We start from the raw sequence: 22682 nt of genomic DNA, 5'->3' as shown, positions 1-22682 counted from the left end.
TGGAATGTTTCTCATGTACAGCCTAGTACTGAATACTTTATTTGCAACAGTTTTAACAGTCATTAACGGAGCAACACCTGAAACGTTTAAATGCCACATTTTTACGTATATTGAAATGACAGTAAATGCAACAGTTGTTTTGCTTGTAAGCACATGAAAAAGTGATATACATCACAGATTTGCTGGTTCTCCTCATGTTCACCCATGTCCAGGGTCATCGTTCACCTGGATCTGAATGCACTTATTCCAAGAAAGTGGAATGTAATGAGGAAATATTAATGCATAAAATAAGGAAAGGCAAAAGAGTGATGTTCCCTCTTTAGCTTTGTAGCTGTAAAATATTTTATATCCCAATATGATATACATTCCAAGTTACCTGAGTTTACACTTCGAGAGAAGTACCTGAAGCTAGGCCATAGGGTGGGCACTGTGCAACTGTTGTGGCCATTTTTTTTTTTTTTTTTTTTGCATTGTGTGTATTACAGAAGTTAGAAACATAAACACCTGGATCAATTGTAAACATAATCCTGAAGTACAGTATTTTCCATAGGACACAACACAGCAAGACATTTTCTATTCAGACAGGCAACTTTTTTTTTTTTTATATATATATATAGAGCTTATTTATACTGTAGAATTTGAAACAGAACACAGGACACAGTACTAATCTGGTCAAACATACTATGAAATGCATAGTCTCCACTTAAAACGCTTAATGATATATGGATTCTGCAGGCATTACTGCTTTCTCACAAAAAATGCTGAATATGAATTCTGTCCCTGCCAAGAACAGCGTTGAGATATTTTTTTCAAATGCTGCTAAGTATTCCATGTTGTTCGGAAAGGTTGCCACCTCATGCAGATGTATCTGAACTATCACCTCCTCAATCCTTGTTTCAGGGCAGAGGCCTGCTCCACCTTGGTCTAGATTAACACATAGCTCTGAGGAGAGGAATGGTCTTCAGTCTGAATTTCTTGCAAAAGCGGCTGCTGCTGTTGGGACAGTTGCTGTACCGGGACCTCTGTAGAGTCCATTGTGCTGGTGTCATCTGACAGAGATGAGAAAGAGACCCGAGATGAAAGCTGCTCAACAGTCAGGGTGCTCAAAGCTGTGCTTTGACCAGAGTTTGGAGAGTTCTTCAGCGTCAGGTCTGAAGCAGGAAGGAGGGGACCCAGAAGTTTTACAGGACAGAAAGCTGATCCGGTTGGGATGAAATTAACCTTGTTTTTGTCAGGACATGAAAAGAGAGGGGCTGAGACAGGCTGCCGAGACCTACAACAAGAAAAAAGATTATATACCTGGCCAACCAAGATGTTTTATACGTCATGAACTTTGTGGTTCTACACATTGCTAAAATGTGAATGACAAGGAATGGGATTAATTGGACAGAGGGGCAAACATCTTCCATATTGGTAGTCAGCTAACTGATCCACAGCATTAAAAACAGTACCGTCACAAAAAGGACTTGATAGTTACTGGATAAACATGCAACTTCCAGCAAGAAAAATCTGCAGTACATATGCACATGAAAAAATGCCGCGGTAATTTAGAATGGCACAAATTCTTCTTTAATAAAAACAATGCAGCAACAACATATTTAGCCATATTAAATCCCTTTAAGAACCTCCATTAAGTAGATCTCTCCTTTCCCATATTCCATAATTTGTCTGGAGGCTTCCTCCACAACCCAACATTGCTCCTTCACCATCCAGCAGGCAAAGAATGCTGTTAGAGCAAGAAACATCTCCTCCTTAATTCTTTCATCCACAGGAGCTACGCATGCAACCTCAACAGCAAGTGCTCAAATACTGCTGGGTCTAGGAGAAAAAGACATGGTGTCCAAGAGTTTGATTTCCAATTTCTTGCTCAGTAAAAATATTGAGCAAAGTCTATGCCATAAGGATACTACCGTCTACAAACACTTTACGTAGGTTTCATTCTACTTAGTATGTTTTATACGTATCAAAATGTAACCTATGCTTGAAACAAAGAATTATGACAAGGAGAATTTTTGTTTTAAGCCATGAACATTTAAAAAGCTAATTAAAAAAATATATGGAAAGAGGTTTATAAATGCTTAGGAAATTAAATGTACCTTATCTTTTCTGCTTGGATTTTTGTTGCCTTTTATAAATGCACAAAAAGAGTTCAAGCATAAAAGACTCCATTTCCTCTTCAAACCAACGTGAACACTTCAACTTCTCTTCTGTACAAACTCTAAGAATAGTTTGCTCCTGAAAAACTCATCAGCTGGAATAGTTTATTCATCTGCAGTTGAATAGGCTCAGTAAACAGGTTTACTGCTTTGCAGATACCAGCTGATATAAAAGGCATTACTTACGACATTTCCTCAAAGACCTTCACTCGCTCACATCCCTCTGGGGGCTCTCGTTTGAACATGTAGCTGTTGTTTGGTTTGGGAGATGAGGCATACTTGGGCAACGGTGAGCTACTCCCACTGTCTGAAAATTTAAAGCAGTTATATTACTAGAGATTGAGAGTGCTTTTTAATTAAACTCGATTTCCGAACAAGATGCCTTTTTTTCACAATCTAGCCACTATGCCGGTTTGCTTCTACCACAATGCTTCCTTTATTGCAGGCTATTTCTAACACCCTTGTATAGCACATTTCTTCCGAATAAAAGCTTCAGTGCAGCAGTAATCTATCATATAACAACACATAACAGGAGGATATTTTTATCCAGAACACTGCAACTGGAACAAAGCAGAGCTGTGATCCTGGAAACAAATACGTTCTTTATTATGTATTTCAAAAAACATAAATGAACGAGGTAATATGCATAATACATGCAGCAGAATTATGAGTGGTAATGATAATATGCCTTCTCACTGTATAAACACGGTTATTGAAACTGTGTGTATACAGCATGTATCTCATTTTAAAACACAATTCTTCACTGGAATATTGACCTCATTAGTCTCATGAATAGTTCAGAAGTTGTGAAGAAACAAAGCATGTTTGTAACGCAGGTACTGATACCTCATCATTACAACGTCCTACCTTACTTGCTTCACAATTGTGAAGTTGCTTTAGTATCCACAATAAAGCTTCCACAATTCAATTCTCTCATCGCTACTAACTATATGATATAGGTATTCTTTGTAACTCTAGCCGCCTGTGTATATTTCACTAGACACACTTAGATCTAGGACACAAGGCAATAGGCAGATTTCTTTGTAGTTCTTGGAAAATATAAGAAAGAAGGCTCAACTCTGGTAATAACAGAAGCACAAAAGTTTGAAAAATTAAGACTATGAAAGGGTTCACTTTAAATACTCATCTTGCAACATGATATTCAATGCAGTAAGGAAATAAAGTAGGTACAAAAATAATTACAGAAAATCAGCTTTCTGCAGTGGCTTCTACCTTTTCAAAGAGCAACATCTATTTCAGGCTAGTATTAGTGGCTCCCTGTTCTCTGCTTGGACTTACAATTAAAAAAATGAAATGAAATGGCAAGGTTAAAGATCCCCCAACTTATAAACACACCTTATTTGGAGAGAAATAACTGCTTTTTACTTTTTTTTTCTGGTAGCTCCTTTTGAGTCTTTCCACGGATGTGGGGTACCTTACCATTTTTAACTCAGATACCTTTGTTTGTTCTGCTGTTGTTCATGTGTGCCTTTTCAGCAACAGTGGAAAACCAAAGCTTCAAGCACTATGACCTAGATTCACTGAAGCATAAAACGTTGTCTTTAACAGCTTGCAAACAGTAACTACATAAACTTTCTTATAACCATGACTCAAATACAAAGGCTAATCATTAGAAGTTTTGAAATATTTCTGCTTCCTGTTACAACAAGACACAAATCAAGTCAAATGTCATACTTCTCTTTGGAGATTTACTACGAAAGATATGGGGGGGTGTGTGTGGAAACCAAAACAGTTGAAGTGAACCCTCAGTAGTGTATTGATTATTCAGCTCGTTCGTTCCTGCTGTAGAGTGAATGCAGAACTTCTATTTACAGAGTTTTAGGTGTTAACTGTATGAATGCAGAAAAAGCTTAGAGATAATACAGATATTTGCCAAGCTGGGAGCACGATGGTCCTGTTGGCATCTTTCCACTGTTGGCCCACACAGCCCATTCCAAACACAGAAATCATTAACAGAACTCAGACAGTTTGTTTCCTCCTTCTAATATTTAAAATTGAAGATCCAAGTTTCTATTTAAAAAATTTGAGACATAAAATGTGCTACTGTTCATTCCACCAAATAGTGGAAAACCATGGAAGTACATCCAAGGAAAGAATCAAACTGAATTCAAAGTTAAGTCAGTTCTTGGAAGATTTAGAGTCTTGTCCAGCCAGTTCAGTTTTCAATCAAGTTTTTGGTTTATTTAGCCCTGTCTGGCTGAAACTTTCTATACAAGACAGCTGTTAAACCAGTAAAAAAAAAAAAAAGTATGTTTTATAATTTAACCATTCTGTTTCTCTCTTTACCCTCCCTGCTTTTGAAGCTTACTAAGTGTTAGCTTTTCATTTTGACCAAACACACACCACACTACTATTTGAAAATTACATGTGGTTATCAGGAGGCTCCCATGTACAAGCTTGGTGTTGGTTCTACACGTACAGCAGCAGTGCAAGAACGGAAGGGTACTGGGAAAATAAGCCACAAATTAAAGTGGTAAGAGGTGGAATTTACAACTTAAGCCAGCCTCCACACGTGTACCCTATAAGCTCTTAAGTGCTAAACTGTCCCATTATTAATCCTTAATGACATTGCAAATGTGTATTCTCAAACTGTGCTAGTTACACATTTATTTTTTTACTGTCTCAGAGGCTGCAATGTATGAGCCTTCACATCAGAGGACACGTCCGCACCTTCCACGCTTCCACCAGTAGGGTGTGCTCTGCTGGCATATGTCAGCCAACTAATCAAACTTCATTAAGATGACAATGATTGAAGATTAACAGACATAACCTTTAAAGGGAGTTTTGTTACCATAACCACATAGCAGACAATACAGAGCCTTATTACACAGAATTTCTAAACACAAATATTCAAAATGGGTATATTCTGTTACCTAGAAAATGTTTAAGATTGCAATTAAACGCTAGAAATACTGAAGACTTAATAACATATATTTTAGCTTGCACATACTAAAGCAACAAAAGAGGCAAACTGAAAAAGAATCTGTAAAAGAATTTGAGTGACAAAACTTAAAGGAAACAAGAAACTTTGCCAGTGAGCCTTGGGATCTGTTTTGATAGCTTCAAAAAATACCTTTGTTTTCTTAAGACTACCCAAAAACTTTATACACAATTTTCATTATAAAAACTATGAATCACATTTTGTACAAAGCCCCCCAAACTTCATCTGCTTGTGTCTTAGGATGCCTTTGAACTTTACCTCTGCCACAGTTGCTAAGTATGCCACGTAGCACTCTGAATTACAGTCTCACGGACCAGAGTATCATGAAACAGACCTAGTGAAATCGGCAGCTTTAACGCAGCAAGGCAGTCACTTACCTTGCAACGGGCTGATATTTGAAAACAAAATCATAAAGCCAGGTGCCATTAAAATAACTTCTCTCCCACCCTTCCCTCTCTATTCCAATCAATACCACTTAGTATCACTGCTCCATTCCGAGCAGCATTGTGGGCCTTTTCTGAAATTTAGCTTTCACTTTTTTTAAAAAAATTCAATAGATCTAGCAGCTTCTTGCAGAAATGTAAACCAAACAGCTGATACAGTCCAAAGAGCAGCTGTGAGGGCCTCAGGCCAAAGCACAGCTTTGCACAAGAAATAAAAGATGCTTTAGAAATGTAAAGCAGTGCTCTGTCTGTACAGAGCGCTGGCTCCTCTCACTGCTCATGTCTCTCGAACTACTAACCTTCCTTTCCGATTCAGCAACACACTCAGGAGCATTCATGACGCTGATAATTATATTTTTTAATGGTAAAGCCAAGTTATTCCCATAGAGAGGAAAAGAAAACCTCAGCTTGAGAAAAGTAACAGAAAAGTATCTTGGGTCTAAAATATCTACATTTGGTTATACAATGCATTTTTCAAAACTTAACAGGCCTCACAGTAAACTCACAACAGTTTTATTCCAGCATCACAAAAGCCTTTACAATGAAGGTGTGAAAAACTTTGTGAGTTTTGTTTCATAAAGCAGTTAACTTCCACAACAGATGTTAGTAAACTTTGTCTCAAAACTTGCTATTCCCTTATAATTTCCACCTATACCCCTCATTTATCTATAATGTAACTATTCTGAAGATAACATTCTTCTTCAGAACAACCGGCCTGTGGGATCTTAATGATCTGAGAGTAACAGGCGCCTTTCTGACTATGCTTTTACAACCTCTGAACAAATTACTTTCTCTTGGAAAACTGCAAGGCATTTTTCGAGTTTGTCTCTTGTCCTTGAAGAACAAAGTTGTGAAGAGCAGTTCAAGCTTTTATCTTTCATAAGCACAGTATTAAGTACCTTATTTAAACTAATTCAAAAATGCAATTATATTAACTTTACAAAGCTGTTTATCACCATTACCTATACACTACTACTAAAGCAGACTTTTGATACAAACCTAGCATTAAAGCCAGTCTTAAATCCAAAATCCACAAATAATTATCTATTCATTGTGAAGTTCAGCAATAAATTTTAACCCCAATTAGCTGTTCAGAAATCCAAGACAGGAGCTAAAAACCCTTGAAAAGAATTGAGAAGGTTAGATGCACTATTTCAAACTGTCTTCACTCACTACTGACAATAAAGTACCACTGAGAATTCCAATTACTGTGATAACCGAGTACTAACTGCAAAAGGAAGTATTCTTTTCACTTCCTCACTTTTTAACTTACATTTGTTATGAGGACATATATGAAAAAGTTTACCTGTCAAGGTGTTTCCTTGGGTGCTAATACCTTAGTGGATGCCTCTACAGTGACTCAGTCCTGACAACACATTACAATTCATATGCATATTATAAGAAAGAGAAGGGGTGGGGGTAATATCTCTGTTATTTTTGGAGCATGGCCAACTCTCATGTCGAGCTAAGGCTTTTACTTTAATGTGGTTAACTTACACATGTGCACACACGCACCCCCAATTCAGGATTTGGACAGGTGGATTTGTTTTCCACTACTCCCTTTTAAATCCAAGACAGGAACGCAATACTTTTCAGAAAACAAGAAAAGCCAGTATTTCTCCTGCTGCCTTCCCCAGTCTTATTCCCCAATCACTTTAAGCATTATTAAACAAAGAATATTTACAGAAAAAAACTTTACCTTACTTATAATCTCAAAATACTGCTGTCTTAACTAATTAGTAAATCTATGATAAATCTTAAAAGTTTTCATTTCTTCTGCAAAACTTACTACTTTTAGCTTGCATGTTTTACCCAAACCCTGCATCCCTCCAGACTACAGTCTGGAGACACCTAGCTGAAGAGAAGCCCAAGAATAATTTCATTAGTACACAGTTGTCAAAAAAAATTAGTCTTTTTACACTAGTGCCTATATTTCCACACTACATGCTGTGTCAGTAACTCTTAATTATTGAAACTCCAGTTTACTCCCTCTGTAAAACCTAATGATATTTTACAGACTTTGAAAAAAATGCAGGGTATTGACATATAAATATATAAATTATTGAGAAATTTTGGGCTGTTATGCAACATACACAGACAAGTAATTACTCTCCATCAGATTGTTCAAACTCATATCTGAGCTCCTCACCAATTCAAGTGGAATGTAAGAGTTCAGAAGCAGAGTACTTTTAAACGCAGTCCAAAACTTCATCACCATTTTGACCAGCAAGTAACTCACCCATGATGAATATATAGACTACCACAAACCTTCTTGAAACCTTTTAAAAAAATAAACATGTTACCGTCTGAATTCTTCACATTAAAATCTTCATAAATAGTTAAGACTGTTTGCTGTGCTCCTCTGACGTATTTATGGAAGATGTTTGTGAAGTTTCACAAACAAGAGGGGAAAAGATATGCAGACAAACAAAACCAATTTTAAGGTAAATCCTCAATCCCTCCACAACCATCAAACAAAAACAAAAACTGATGTAATGAGTAAAATGAAGGTAGTTGTAAAAGCAGGACATCACATGCCTCCCATAGGTAAAGGCGGGCCATTCTACTCTCACCTTTATCACGGTCATAGAGTAAATCTTCTGTTGAGCAAGGACTCCCATCCTGAGATTCAGGAGGGCAAAAGGGAGACACACATGGTGAATGACTGCTGCAGCTGCTGCTGCGCTCCTGGACAGACGGAGTCTGAGTGTCAATGCTTCGTGTACTACTACTACGATAGTGAGCAGGTAATGGGGCCCTTCGACCATCAGGGATATCCAAAGGCTGCAAGAGAAACAAGCAATTAAGGTTACAGAATAAAGATCAAACTCCTAAGCAATGTCAGCCTGTAGCGCTCATAACTGAAGTAACGAGGCAAGGCCTTAAGAGCAGCGAACAAGCCATTTTTGAAAGAACAACTTTTACACACAAAAAAATGCAAAATAATGGACACAACATGCATTAATTAGGCTGAACGCTGGGACAATGTGCAGGTGTTCCAAGCCAACTATATCCTCTTAATGTGAAGTTAACTCCAAAACGCATTTCGACACATGCTAGTATTATGCTTTTGTATTTTTTATCATAGTTTAAAAAAGCAAACCTCCTCAACTAATAAATCTCTAATTATACTTAATAATACAATTTTCAGGAAAGGTCACTTATTATGAAAGAAAAACAAGTACCCCGACAGAGATCACATTTGGATAAAAGGGAACGTAGAAAATGTCAAACACAATGGCATACGATTGCCATAACAACCAAGTGAATTACATTTATAAATGAAACCATCCAAGTTTTGCTAGTAAGTCATAATTCTCTAGTACCCCTCTGCATTCCATCCTTTACTTCCATCAGGTGACCTCTGACAAAATGTCAATTAAGTAAATGATGCACAGGCTTATACAAGGTTCGCAATCTTTGTCTTAAACCAAAGCTAGTAAGCACTGCCTGCTCACATCAGCCTAGCTGGCACTGGCCAGAGTGATCTTGCATCCCATTCTGCAATATATAGTGCATAGAAACGTTCATAGTGGTACACTGGCATGCTCTACTTGTCCTTCCCAGTGGAAAATTAGTTTTATCAGAAAGACAGAGCTGTTTTAAATGTAAGAAATCAAATGAGAATTACAGTTTTACTTAAAAGTGAAGGGGGGAAAGATGCCTGCAAGATTTCAATTTCATTTTTATACTCACTTCAGTGAGGACTGTATTCAACCCATAGAGAACAGCTTAAGTGTTTTAGCTACAAAAAATTAATGGCTTTTTCCTTCTCACTTCAAATGAACGTTTTTATTTTATTGCTTTCCTCTTCCCCATATATTCCAGGACTATAACAGGTTGTTCCAGGGCCTAAAATTCAACCCAACACTTCTGCTAGCAATGAGGACATGAAACCTATTGGCCAAGTATCACATTCTCCCCGTTTCAGCAACAGTCTGTCCAGAAAACCACCACATATTATACAAATAGGCAGACGTAACAGAGCAGGAAAACCCTTCTCTTCTTACGAGCCTTCCAGTTAATACCATTTCACATTTCAATTAAGAGCAAAGAAACACATTATAAAGAGAACATTACAGTTGCTACATCAAATGCTGAAGAGTTTGGACACAGTTGTGTGGTCTGTTCCAACAGCTCAGTTCACATTGCATATGCGTTACAACATGACTGCATGTTGCTATTCCCATCACCCCCGTCAGGCCATGACTCATTCAGTGCATAAGATAGACCTGAAGCGTTAATATCATTTGTTACACAGTCAGGAAAGAGGTAGAAAACAAGACTGAAGCTGTAAAAAGAAAACAGTCTCACAATTAGCGTAACCAAAAAATAACTGCCATGCAGAAAAAAATTTTTATTTCCATCTCTACCACAAAAATTCTATGAGATGCCAGGAAGTCATCTGAACCAACCTCTCACTTTTATGGTACCTTTTCTGGATGCCCAGTCTATGTAGGACTGATTTGCAAAAGTCTTCAACATTCACAGATGCAGAAGGAGACTATGAGAGCTACACTTTAAACTCCTAAAATGGCATGCAGTATCTTGAGTTACCTGAAGAATCACATTATAGAAGCCTGATGAATTTGTGTTTCACCATCCATAAAATGTAGATAATATCACCTTTCTTCTCACACAGGTGTGATAAAAAGAGAACAAAATTTCAGACACTCTCCTATTATACAGAAGCAAAAACCCAGGAAGAAATTCAGATTTCTGACTTCAAAGCAAGGTTTAATGTGTCCTAATGCTCACTATATCTAATGAGGAGAAAACAGAAACACTGAACAGCTGCTCACTAAGTGCATATACTATGCTCTACCTAACAGGTAAAGCAAGGATTCCAGGGAAGGGGAAAAAAACAGTAAGTGATCACATAATTAAAGACTGCAGGATAACACAGATGTTCTTCCACACCTGGATGAACAATCTAGTCTTACATAGTCAGGAAGTATATCCCAAATCACATATTTCAACCTCCACTGAATTAAAATTTGAGGTACAGTAAGTTATCTATATTTTTAGACATGCCTCTAAACATACGCACAAGTAGAAAAAGCTAAATCTTTATCACTCTTTCCAAGTAAAACTACTTTTAACGCATAGAAAATGCCAGCAAATACTTCAGATTACTGTGCTTCTTTATTTATCTTTCCCTTAATATTGAAACCAAGTTTTGACAAGTGCAAAAAAACTACATGAAAATATCTACTAAAAGTATTCCACTTTTTAAAAACTTTATGTATTAAACTTGATCAACATAAGAAAAAACTTCAGAAGTTACTTTCCATGAGTCATGCCTCAACTATTCTAAAAACTGAAGTCCTCACAAACTTTGAACATAAGAAATAGGGTGACTAATTTGGTACAGCTGCTGTTAGTTTCCATACTACTCAATGCATGGAAAATGACTAGAAATTACTGCATTCTAGATACTGGGGGGTTTGGGGTTGGGTTTTTTTGTTGTTGTTGTTGTTTTGGGGTTGTTTGTTGTTGGTTTGGTTTGTGGGTTGTTTTTTTTCTTCACAAGAGTGTCCAGTCATGTACTAACCTTACGCCAAATGCATTCTGACAGGACACCTGCCAACCCCTATGGGACAGCGTGTTCTTGGATATAGTTACGTACTACCCTCATCTCCCTGCAAAGGTATGGAAATGCTCAATTTGACAACAGCATGCATTTCTCAATGCTCTGTTAAAATTCACCACATTGTTTTCAGTATCGATCTTTTTGCTGGAAAAAAAACCAAGAACACCCTATTTAGGAGCATCAGGAACGCTACTATGATATAATATACCAATGGGACACTTAAAAATAATCTGTTCTTCACAAGCCTTACATCTATTTCAGATGCAACTTCTTGAGAACAAAGCATTCAATGCTTTTGATTTAAAAACTGTTCTCCAGACTGGTGAACAAAGGCAGACATAGGAAAGTGCTTCTTCCTTCTTGCATCAATGAAGTCACCAATGGATTAGGTAAGATGCAAGTGCAAAAACCCATAATGGATCCTGGGAAGGAGCACTTGGAAAAAAACAGACTTTTCAGATGAAGAATGTGAAGATTTAAGTAAGGATCCTGTGCATCTGTGCAAATTAGAAAAAGTTCTTTTATTAGAGGATTAAGTTTTCTGATAGGTACATAAAACCATCATGCTATCTATTTCCAGAAGCATTAGAAATCAAACAAGAAACACATTAACCATTTTACTTACATTGTGTGACAGCCTGACAAAATTGCTTCATTTCTAATTACTTCTGTATATTTGAAAGATAGTTCCAGTAATATTTTTTTTCCTAATAGGACACCTATGAACATGACCAAAGACTCCAACATTTATGTTGTGCAGTCACAATGGGACAAAGAACAAAAGCCTATCGCAACTCCTCCAAAAGCCAGTTCCCTCTTAAAAGTTATGGTGGGAACAGAGAAACACCATCAAAATTTCCTGGAAAGCTAGTCAATAAGTTATAAAACAGGAAGGAAAATATATCCAGGACCTTTGAATAAATGCATTAGAAAATGGATTCCAGTTTATTAGTAAACCTGAGAAGAAAGAGGCAATTAAAAAGTAATTCAAAAAAGCCAACTTAAACTTAGTTTTATGAAAGAAAAAAGATAACACCTTCAGCTAACTAAGCAAAATGAATTATCTGAAAAAATATACATATACATGGCTAAAATGAAAAGAATGAAATATTTGGAATGTTTGGACCACTTACAATGGAATCCCTCTGAACTTTATGGTTAATTAGATTATTAAAAGTTAATGACATCATGACATTACTCTATCATCAACTATTTTTGTGAAACACAAAAATAACAAGACTAATGTCTACAATAATTATTTTTACTTTTATAAGCAATTTTACTTTTATAAGTACAATTTCTATTATCATTAAAATATTAAAAAAAAAGAAGAGGGTTTCAAAGAACTAACAGAACTAAATCAGCACAAGGGAAGACAGAAGACATATTCCAAATCAATTAATACATTTTTTTAAGAAGTAGGATTACAAAAATTCAAGTCAGCAAAAAACAGAAAGTATGTAACCCCATACCCTACAAAACCAAAAAGCAAGTCTAACAGATGAATTGAATTGATTTGTGTATCTGAAGACTAAGCAAGGAAGTATGAAGCTGGGAGGAAATTTTCGCTGGGAGCTAAATTTAAAAAGTAATTAAAGTAATATCCATACAACTATCCATAAAACTGCTTTAACCTTATTTTTGTCCTATATATCACCTAGTCTGACTTCAATATATGAACAAAGAAACAGTTTAAAAAAAATGACAAGTTTATATTGGAGAGATGAGAGACTAATAGAAAAAAATCAAGAACACTAGACCAAAATTTTAGAAGTTAACAGAGCTAAAATGCATTTTATTTTACATGGGACACCCCAAACAGAAATCAGAAAAGCTACTAATGTAGACTCTAAATCAGAAAAAAAAAAATAGATAGGTAGCAAGCTGCCCCTAAACTGAAGGTAATATTCCTTCTCAGTGTTTTTAGCAGGTTATATGTTATTCCCCTAATCTTTCATGGCAAATGAATACAGATTCGCAATAGGGCACAAAGCATTTTATGCAGCTGGATAGATCAATTCATATGAAAATTAAGGTTTGAACATGTACTCTTAAAACTGTGAACTAAATGTGGAAACAGATTAAAAGAAACCAGCTGAACATCTAGATGCACACCAATCTCACAAGCAAGTCTATTTATCCTTCACACATCACCCAAAGCAACCAACTACCTTTGATTGCTATTTTAAAATACTTTCTAAAAAATACAGAGTGTTACAGCATGAAAGAGTGGCAGAAAATTGAAAGAAAAACAAATTGTTTCACTAGCAGTGAAACTAATGAAGTTTGGTTTCCTCTGGTTTATCTTTTGTTCAGTAATTCCTAACCTTTAACCTAGCTTCCCCAACTCCCCCAGGCTAAAAAGAAGCTAAACTGTCGTCTTAGGAGAAAGTTCACCAGCAGTAACATTGAGTAAATTACTCTTGTTATGATCTGGCATAAGCAAGCTATGAGATCTAGTAAGCTCAAAGACAGCGCTAGGAGTCCCACTTTATGTCCCACTAGACCAGACCTCACAGAAATAACAGTTACATAGCAGGAAACAACCCTCTGCCCACAAAGATGGACTTGACTTCAAGGGCAATGCCTAATTTATGACTTTCTTTTGTGTCTGAAGACTCTTCCCAGCTAGATGTTTGGAGGAAGGGTTCACTATTGCCTTGGTTGCATAAACTGCTGAGCACCTCTGGCCCCAATCCAACAATGCACTTAAGTATGTGCTTAACTGTTTTGCTGGATCAGAGCCAGTACATTCAGTAACTTAGGAGACCGAGTTCCGCATCCCAAGTAATAAGCCGTTAAAGCCCAAGGACAGCATTTATGAAGATGATTTGTCTGAAAAATAAATGAAATGTCCTCTAACCACAGGAGATTACAACCCTAGTCATAGCAACATCAACGGTGGCACTGTAATACATACCTTTTTATAGTCTCTTTGGAGATGGTGCAACAAGGTTTATTGATTTGGGCTTTCTGTTTCGGTTTGTGTGTTTGGTTTTTTTTTCCTTATTCTTCTGTTACAACACACATCCCTTCTAAAGGGATGAGACAGCCTTAGGAAAGCCAACTTAACAAAAAACCTCTACTACTACAATATTTCATTCTTAAGACTGCTTTGTCCACACAACTAAGTCTCTGGAGAAGCCAAGACTATTCCAAAATTTTTTAAGTTTACTGCCGAAATGAAGAGCTACAGATACCAGGTTTTGGAATCTTAAACCTCTGATTAAGTTTTATAGCTTGATTTGTACATTAAATTGCTATTACGTGGCCATTCACAAGAAAAGAACCTATATCTTAGAGAAGATTAGAAAAAACAGTAGTTTATTCCATAGCAGAAAACTTCCATTGGTTATTCAGGAAACAGTCGCTGTAAACCAAGTATTTCACATTTTAAGAGTCATCTAAGCATGCCAGTGCTCCTCAATGACAATTCCAATGCTCCAGTTCTCCCACATAAGCAAAGCTACCTCATTGGTCAGTATTTCCTATACGGAGATCTCCCATGACAGATCACAGTGGTTTCATGGAAGTAAAATGGTCCACATTCAGTTTATGCAAGAAAAGCAAGCATTAAAACCAAAAAGCAGAGCACAACACTGGAAACTTAAGTCTTGCCTAAGAAAAAGAATACAAAATGAAGCAAATTAATCTCCTGGTCTCTAATTACTACTGTAGCCTGAAGTATCTAAATTTTGAAGCACTTGCATTTCGCACAAAAACTTTCAAGTTCTCTACAGAAAGGGCATTCTAAACAGAGTGTGTTCGGCCAGAAGCCCTTAAAAAACAAATAAACAAACAATAAAAAAAAAAAACCAACAAACCAAACGCCACCCTAAAACGCTGAAACAAAATTTTCAAACAAACAGTTCTTTGAAGAAAATTATTGGTAATTTCAGCCACGAGGAAGGTTTCCCATATGTTTATAGAAGGAAACCCAACCATAATCATGTTAATATAAGCTTACCTTCGATAATTCTTCTTTTCCACTGTTTTCCTTAATGAATACTTTTTCCAGTTCGGGGCTTATTCCTTCCACATTACACGGCACACGTGAAACAGTTGATTTTGGCACTGAAATGTTTGACAGTGGCATAGGGACTGATCTGGAAATAGAAGCCTAGAAGGTAGAGAGCAACATGATTTGAAGTTGGAAAATGGACTAAAGACAGACATCTGAGACCAGTACCAAAAAAGCTAAAAAGTAAGAAGCAGTGTATTAATTTTGCCATCCAAAAGACCATCTTTACTTGGCAAATTCAAACAAAAAGAAATGCTTGCATAAATCAAAACCCACCAAAATCACCTCTACTTAATTCAAAGAAGTAATCTATAATAAAAGCATTCTACTGCTCCACTTAGTAAGTGGGCAGGTGTTATGTACGTTTCAGATGTATAGACTACAGAATACACAGTAGGGGGATAGGGAGCACGTGGGGTGAGTGTTGATGCTGATGGTTGAACTGGGATCCAAAAGGCATTTCGCAACATTCCTAAAGCTTAACCACTCAACTGAAATATTCACTTAATGCACTTTTATTCTCTTTTGGTTGGCTTTAGTGATTTAAAACCAAAATATTCATTCTGAACCTTTAATTTCATTACCTTGTAGATTTTCAGAACTTTCATGTCTAAGGTCTTAAAAGAAATAATTTCAAGTTTAAGGACTGAGCATGTAAGTAAATACAAGCATCGTTTTCAGAAAAACCTGTTGGAGAGGAGCTCTGTTACCAATAGGAACCATTCACAAGAGTGCACATGCACCTTGCGCAGTCAACCTCAAAAGCTTTACCTTGGTAGCAGCTACATAGCATAGATGCACCTACACTGACAGCCAGGGGCTGTGTTCACTTCCCAATATACGTCCTCCTCTTGCTCACAGAATCACAGGATGCTTAAGGCAAAATGTGAAAACACTTCTTTGAGTTCTTGGCAATGAACCTTGCACAATGCGCAGCTCCAAAGGTGCGTGTCACTTGTGTGGAGGCATTCTCTGACTGACAAAACACACTGCCTGCAGGATGGCTTCCCACAGTGGTGCCAGAACTGAAGACTTCACCAGCCTTGTCAGAGAACACCTTCGTGAGAAATCAAAATGTTGCACAGGCTGTGACAAAGTCAGCTCCAAGTACTAAAGAACATTTCTTCAAAGCATGTGTCCTAGGTGGATTTCAATCTATGTTAAAGACTTTTTACTGCAACTATAAATAGTGGCACAGGTACCTGCAACAGATTCCTTTAGCATGGAAAGCAAAACCTTTTTCTACACAAAATGTGGTGGGATCTTTTTTTATAGAGGCATAAAAGTTTCAGGAAGAGTATCGATTTCCATATGTCTTCATCACAAGATTAGGTTTTAACCATGAAATTTTATCCAAACAGAAGAAGGAACATATAAAGGATCAGTCATCACAGCTCAACCTCTTCTTTCTAAAACACCAGCTATTTAAAAAAGCAGTCAGGAAATACAATGACAGAACCAACATTTCAGGAGTTCAAATAGTGGCTTGTTAGGAACATGGGGCCCAAGTTAAGGATCCACTGTAGATGAAATTTAATCAAGGCTTGAATGTCTGCACTGTCAAATGAGACATGATTAACTGCTTTCTACAAGTGGTTTAAGGTTCACAAAGTCATTGACTGAACCTTGCCTGAGCTTTAGAACTCGTAATTGGTTTTCAGTTTCACTGGCAGTTTGTAATGGCTAGAGCAGATACTGCATGGGGCATCCTCCATTGCACCCTGCTGAGAATCTGTTTCCATGGTCTGGTAATTTGTCCAAAGCTATTCTTCATATGTACCAGCATCTTTATAATAGGAGAAATATATATATACTCTGAGCACAGGCAAATTTTTATAACTTTTTGAAACATGAAAATGACCTGAAAACAAAAATTGTTTTAGCCAGGCTAGTGTCAAAATGATCAGCTGTATTAAAATTTGCCTAAACTCACACCTCACTTTGAAAAACAGGTAAGTAATAAGACAACAAAAACAGAAGCTGTCAGACTAGGAGCCTGAGCTTAACCTCTCAGAGAGGAGGATATCAAATCCATAGACTGTTAGAGAGAAGTCCTGTCATCATAATGCCCATTGGTATAGAACATGACAGTGGTCATCAACATAATCTGGACGTAATATTTTGCATCCTAAAGTTTATGTCTAATTGAGGTTCTCCAGTAAGTCACAGTGTCTGGAACAAGAACAGGCTGGTGATTATGGCAATTTTTCCATTTAGTATGATGGAAACTCTCAAAATATACTGTAACAACTGTACTGTAACACAGCCACTGCAAACACGAACTCTCATGTTAGAAGACAGGATTCTGTACTGACAATGATTGCGGACTCCTGTAACAACCAAGAGGTACATCCTAGACAAAACCATGAAGAGAAAGACTTTTATCCTGTAGCATGACATATTCTCTAGTCACCGGTCACCAGGGACGGGATACTGTGGCAAGCAGCATCTTGATTTCAGATGAGTTTAAATTCAGAGTGAATTATCACTTTCTTTTTAGAAAGTAAACACCACAATATCGTTTTCTTTGATGTCATGTGGAAATCGCCTCTCTGGCCAGGAATTGACCAATAAGCAAAGTATAAGAAAGATTCTTAAAACGGAACAAGGAAATGAGATTGTCCCTCAAATCTCCGGTATTGCAGTCTATTATTGATGAACACACGGTAAGGTGAATTAAAAGTCTGTTCATAACAAGCCAGTTAGTGTTCTGCTTGCTGCTCAAAGACTGATCAGTTGTTGGGCTGCCAATCCAAACTGCTTACCCTTGGTACTTTCTTTTTCTTTATTTCCTATTTTTATTTTTTTTTAACCAGCTCAGATGAAATTGGTTTGCGTAACTGATAAGCAAATACTTTCCAGAGGAGCAGAGACTTTTGAAAGCGTAGCACAAAAATTAGTCTTGGAAGCAAGTCTGTATTCCTGAAAACAGAGTCTTATCTGGCCATACTCAGAATTTTTACAGCATCTCAATATAATTTAGTTGCTATCCTGCTGCAATCCTTCTTTCTTTTATTGTATGATGACTATCAGATAAATTTCAGTGAAGATGCAATGGTATCAGGTTGTTAAGCATTTCTGTGTACCACATAAGAAAAAAAAAACCAGAAGAAAGACAGGAAGAAACAGCAGGCTATTCACCCAACCCTGATAAGGTAGGAGGCTGTTAATATAAGCAACTATCTACTTACCTGAGTCTGACTGATTGCTATGTGGTTTCCATGGAGAGGTGACTGACGTTCTTTCTCTTTACTGTGACGGCTACTCTGCTTACTGCGCTGAAGCTGCTGCCTTAGTTTGGCAATCTGCTGGAAAGATGTTCAGGTGAAGTGATCATGATTTATCAAACAGGTAACTTCAAATCTTCACGTAAAAAGTGAATCACAGACATTTTAAGTCCTCTTTGGAGGATTTTACAAGCATATGGGATTGCCCTCCCTTGAAGCATGAGCATTAAAGCTTCTTTCTGCTTATTAGATACTTTCTCTGAAGTATCTGCCCTATTTGCCAACCCAAATACGACAGCAGGTTTAGATTAATTACTAAACTTCCTCATTTACAAACAAGCACTGTAATAACTGATGTAAACAGAAGTAGTCAGAATGACAATCTGTGGCAATTTCCGGCTTATTAACTGGTTTAAACTGGGGACTATGATGCCTAAAGTTTAATTTATTTGACCTTAAATCAAACCAAAGTTTTCCAATGGTAATTCATCATAAAAGCAGTGTCTTCACAAACAACTGGCAATCAATATGCATTGCTCATCTTGGAGAACTTATTAAATACATTTAATAGCATTTCCCTGCAGGCTAAATTATCACAGATTCCTTCAGGCAGATGGAATTATCTTTTCTGCTGTCTGCTGCAAGGATGTCTAATCAAAAGTTACATATTTTAAAGGTCAAATGCAACTAAAGCCATTATCCATTTGACCTGCTCCTTAACAAGAAACCAAAGAATTTCATTTGGGGATTCCTCCAGGATAATTCCTACACGAAAGAGAGTATTTACCTCTATAAGCACTGTCTCAGAAGTTTAGACTACGTGCAAATTCACCCAAGAGGTACAGACACTTCCTTAAGGCTGGATGATTTTTTCCTTTGGGCTCAAGTCCCACCCTTCATCATGCTCAGCACACTGGCATATAAATGAAAAGCATGCATGGCCCCATTTCATTTTTAACTCAGCTAGAGATACAATTTTTAAAAACCTGAAGGGCAAGTAAAGCGAAGAGAATGCACAGGGAATTAATCTCTCAAAGGACTTCATCAGCTGGAAAGTAACCTCTCTTTCAGTGACAGCTTACAAGTACACGCACTCTGTGGTTAATTCCGAGTAGTTAAATATATCACTAGTGCTCTTGCAAAGCAACTCTGTGGTAGAGAATCACTTCACCATCACTCTTCACGGTGTCACAGATGACAGTGCTTGGTGAAGAGGTTTGGATGGAGCTTTGCTCCAGGCTGCAGACTTTTCTCTGTGATGTTTCTGGTATCACTCACAAAAGAAGGATCCACCTTTAAGGCTTCATATCAAGTCTCGCCACAGCTCGTTACCCATATTCAGAGAACTACTAAGAAATGGCTGAAGACTTTGATCTTTCAACAACAGACAAACAGTTCAGACTTCCAAAAGGGTCTTTGTTAGAATATATCAAGAAAGACAGCGCCTTAATACGACTTAGTTTCTAACACAGACAAGCTAGATTTAGAGAACTGGGAGACTAATCTCTTGATGAAAGGTGCAAGTTAAGCACCATGTAAGAAGAAACTGTGAAAGATTCTGAAGAGATGCTTCATCTCTACAAAAAAAAATTTAAGAAATTGTCCAGAACTTCCCCATTCTCTCTGTAGGACTAATGGCAATTAGGAAACCTAGCTCCACAGAGAGATGAAAAAGCAAGCAGGTAACCAGTCTGGTAAGTATACATACATCTACAAAGATTTATGCCTTACATCAGAATGTTAGAGAATGGGGAGAACAGGGAAATAATCTTTGTCTTCCCTTTCAAAAACTTAAAAACAGAAGAGAAAAACGATGCCCAAATTAGAAGACAGCTGTGGACTGAGACGGCCAGCTACAAGAATCATCAGAAAGCAGGGAGAGTGCTGTATATAATTCATTTCTGCTGCCTCTCCCTGATGCTGTGCACTTCCTCTTTAAGTTAAAAAGTTAAATACCCTATTTTTTTTTATTTAAATGAAATCTGGTTTTCTGAGCTTTCCTCAGGAACATGCTATAAAAATAAGATCTATACAATTCCACCTCAGACTGATCAGGCTGACTGATTTCCATTGCGAACGGCTTGCAAATCTTTGAGAACATAACCTCTCACTAAAATTTGGACAGTGAAAGCATTAAGTGGAGAGCGTTGATAGGCTGGTATGTCTCTATGCTGAGCAAAACCCTGAAGCTTTGATATCCTGATAGGAATCATGAACCCCTGGAATCTGAGGTTCTCTCAGCCACCTCAAGAGTACATACATTTTGGCAGTTGGTTCTTGACAGTAACAGAAAGAAAAAGTTTCTTGGGTCACTGGGGAGAAAGAGAAAGATGAACACCTGTTGAAGAATCTGACTATGTATCTGGAGCTGATATGATCACTTAAGCCAAGCATGAAATGCAGTGAAGAAATAGATAGGCTTTCTCAGATCATCTCTTAGACCTGAATTTGAAGGACCCTAGCTTTCCATGATGTGGTAGTTACCATCAGACAAAAAAATGAGAAAGTAAGGATGGACATATAAAAAGAAATCCGCCATTTCTTATTCATCCTCCAGTCACGGGAGACAGAGGCTTGCCAGCACAGGCAACCCAGTTTCAGAGCAGCCACACTAAGCAGGCAGTGGCACTGAGTACACAGACAGAAGAATCCTCCAACTAAACGATGCTTCATTTCTTCACCATGGGGAGTCCACACTGAATCTACCACTTGCTAAACCTAATCCTGAAATGCCAACAGCTTTTTCTTCTGCAATATTATATTTTTATTGCCAATTATTTTCCATCTCAAACTCAAATAAATCCACGACTACTAACAGGAAGAGGTAGCTGTGCTAGCTTCCTGGAAGTTTACCTTCACCTTTTTCCTAAGCAGCAGAGATGCTTCTCTCAGGTTTCATCTTCTGCTTCTCTTATGTTTGATGCAATCAGAGCATCAAACATAACCAAAATGAGATGCAGAGATGTATGAGGTACGCAAATCCTAGGAAAGCAGATATAATTTGTGTAGTGAAGGAGTCTGAACATATGCCTTGGTGGCACCTGTTTTACCCAGTGTCTCAAAGAAGCAGCAGAACCTGTCTCTTGGGCACTCAACTGATGCTACTAATATAAGGTAGGGAATTTGCTGTGCAAAGAGAATGGTGCCAAGTGATTGGTATCAGGAAAATATGTACTTGAAGATCCAGCCATTACACTGGTCTAAATACACTCTGACACTGAACTCCATTCAGGGCAACAATACAGGTAATTTAGATAGGAAGATGAGGCAGAAAAGGAATAATGTGCTATGCTGAGGGAAAAAAAGGGCCATAACAGAACACTCCACTTTAACAGGGCAGCTAAGAAGAACAGAAAGGGTTTGGGACACCATTTCCCTCACATGTCCAAGTACTGAGCCTGAAGGTGACTGAGGCATCCACAATTGTATCAAGGAACACCTGTAAATCAACACAAAAAGATCTAACATGTATCCTTTGAAGCATCCAGTTATTGAAGACATTAAAGCCTTAGCCTTGCACATATGTGCACTTAGATCCATAAAATGTGACAGTGATTTTAGTATACCAATTCAAACACCCTACACCTAGCTTGAAGATGGGCAGAAAGTTCTCATGATACAATGCAGGCATTTCCTTAGAGGTTACAGCTGAAAAATCAAGGAATTCCTCAAGGAATAAATGCCATTTGAACCCTACTTCCAATGTTCAGATAAAATTATTTAAAATTATTTTACTATTTTACAACATGTAAACATACATTTTTTAGTTCACATTTGGCAAGTACTCTCACGTGACTGTATGGTGGGGGAAGCACAAAGCATACATCTGTGCACATTTAAAAACAATTAAAGTTTTCGGCCTTTCCTTGTCCAGTGGCTGATCCCTGCAATATTGTTGATGTACCAGAAAGACTTTTCTTGGCACACATTAGGGTTTTTTTATGAAAAGAAAGCCACCAACAAAAAAAAAAAACCAAGAAAACACAAAGATCTGTGCATCATAACAGTAATAAACCTATGCCAGGTCATTCAGGACACAAAGTTGCAGTTTGGCCTTGATGGTTTACTTTCATAGAGCCAATTATAAGATGACCAAAGATTATTGAAAAAAACCCTATATTTTTTGTTTGCTGAATATTTTTACAGCTAGAAGTATACTTGAAATAAATATGAATTTTGTCTATACCACTTGTAATATGCATGCAGTCTAACATAACTAATGGCACAAACCTGAGAAATAAGCAAACTAGGTCAGTTCTTTACAACACTGGAATAATCTG

General features: G+C 37.3%; 1 protein-coding gene across 5 annotated transcripts in view; it reads right to left on the bottom strand.

Annotated features, from left to right (window-relative positions):
• Positions 1 to 421: 421 nt before the first annotated feature.
• Positions 422 to 22682, bottom strand: part of GLCCI1 (glucocorticoid induced 1) — a 57362-nt gene continuing 35101 nt past the window's right edge. The window contains exons 4-9 of one of the 5 annotated variants that reach the window (XM_075082910.1): positions 18367 to 18483; positions 15122 to 15274; positions 8135 to 8345; positions 2343 to 2463; positions 2097 to 2218; positions 422 to 1273 (exon numbers count right to left, since the gene is read on the bottom strand). In XM_075082910.1, the coding sequence (XP_074939011.1) occupies positions 2098 to 2218; positions 2343 to 2463; positions 8135 to 8345; positions 15122 to 15274; positions 18367 to 18483 (723 nt within the window). In that variant the 3' untranslated portion in view covers positions 422 to 1273; position 2097. The remainder of the gene's footprint in view (positions 1274 to 2096; positions 2219 to 2342; positions 2464 to 8134; positions 8346 to 15121; positions 15275 to 18366; positions 18484 to 22682) is intronic. The other 4 variants (XM_075082912.1, XM_075082909.1, XM_075082913.1 and 1 more) reach the window with 4 other exon arrangements.

Source organism: Phalacrocorax aristotelis, chromosome 2 (genome assembly GCF_949628215.1).
Source record: "Phalacrocorax aristotelis chromosome 2, bGulAri2.1, whole genome shotgun sequence".
Classification (NCBI taxonomy): Eukaryota; Metazoa; Chordata; class Aves; order Suliformes; family Phalacrocoracidae; genus Phalacrocorax; species Phalacrocorax aristotelis.
The sequence above is the reverse complement of the archived record's forward strand: the minus strand, read 5'-3'. Positions and strand labels throughout refer to the sequence as shown.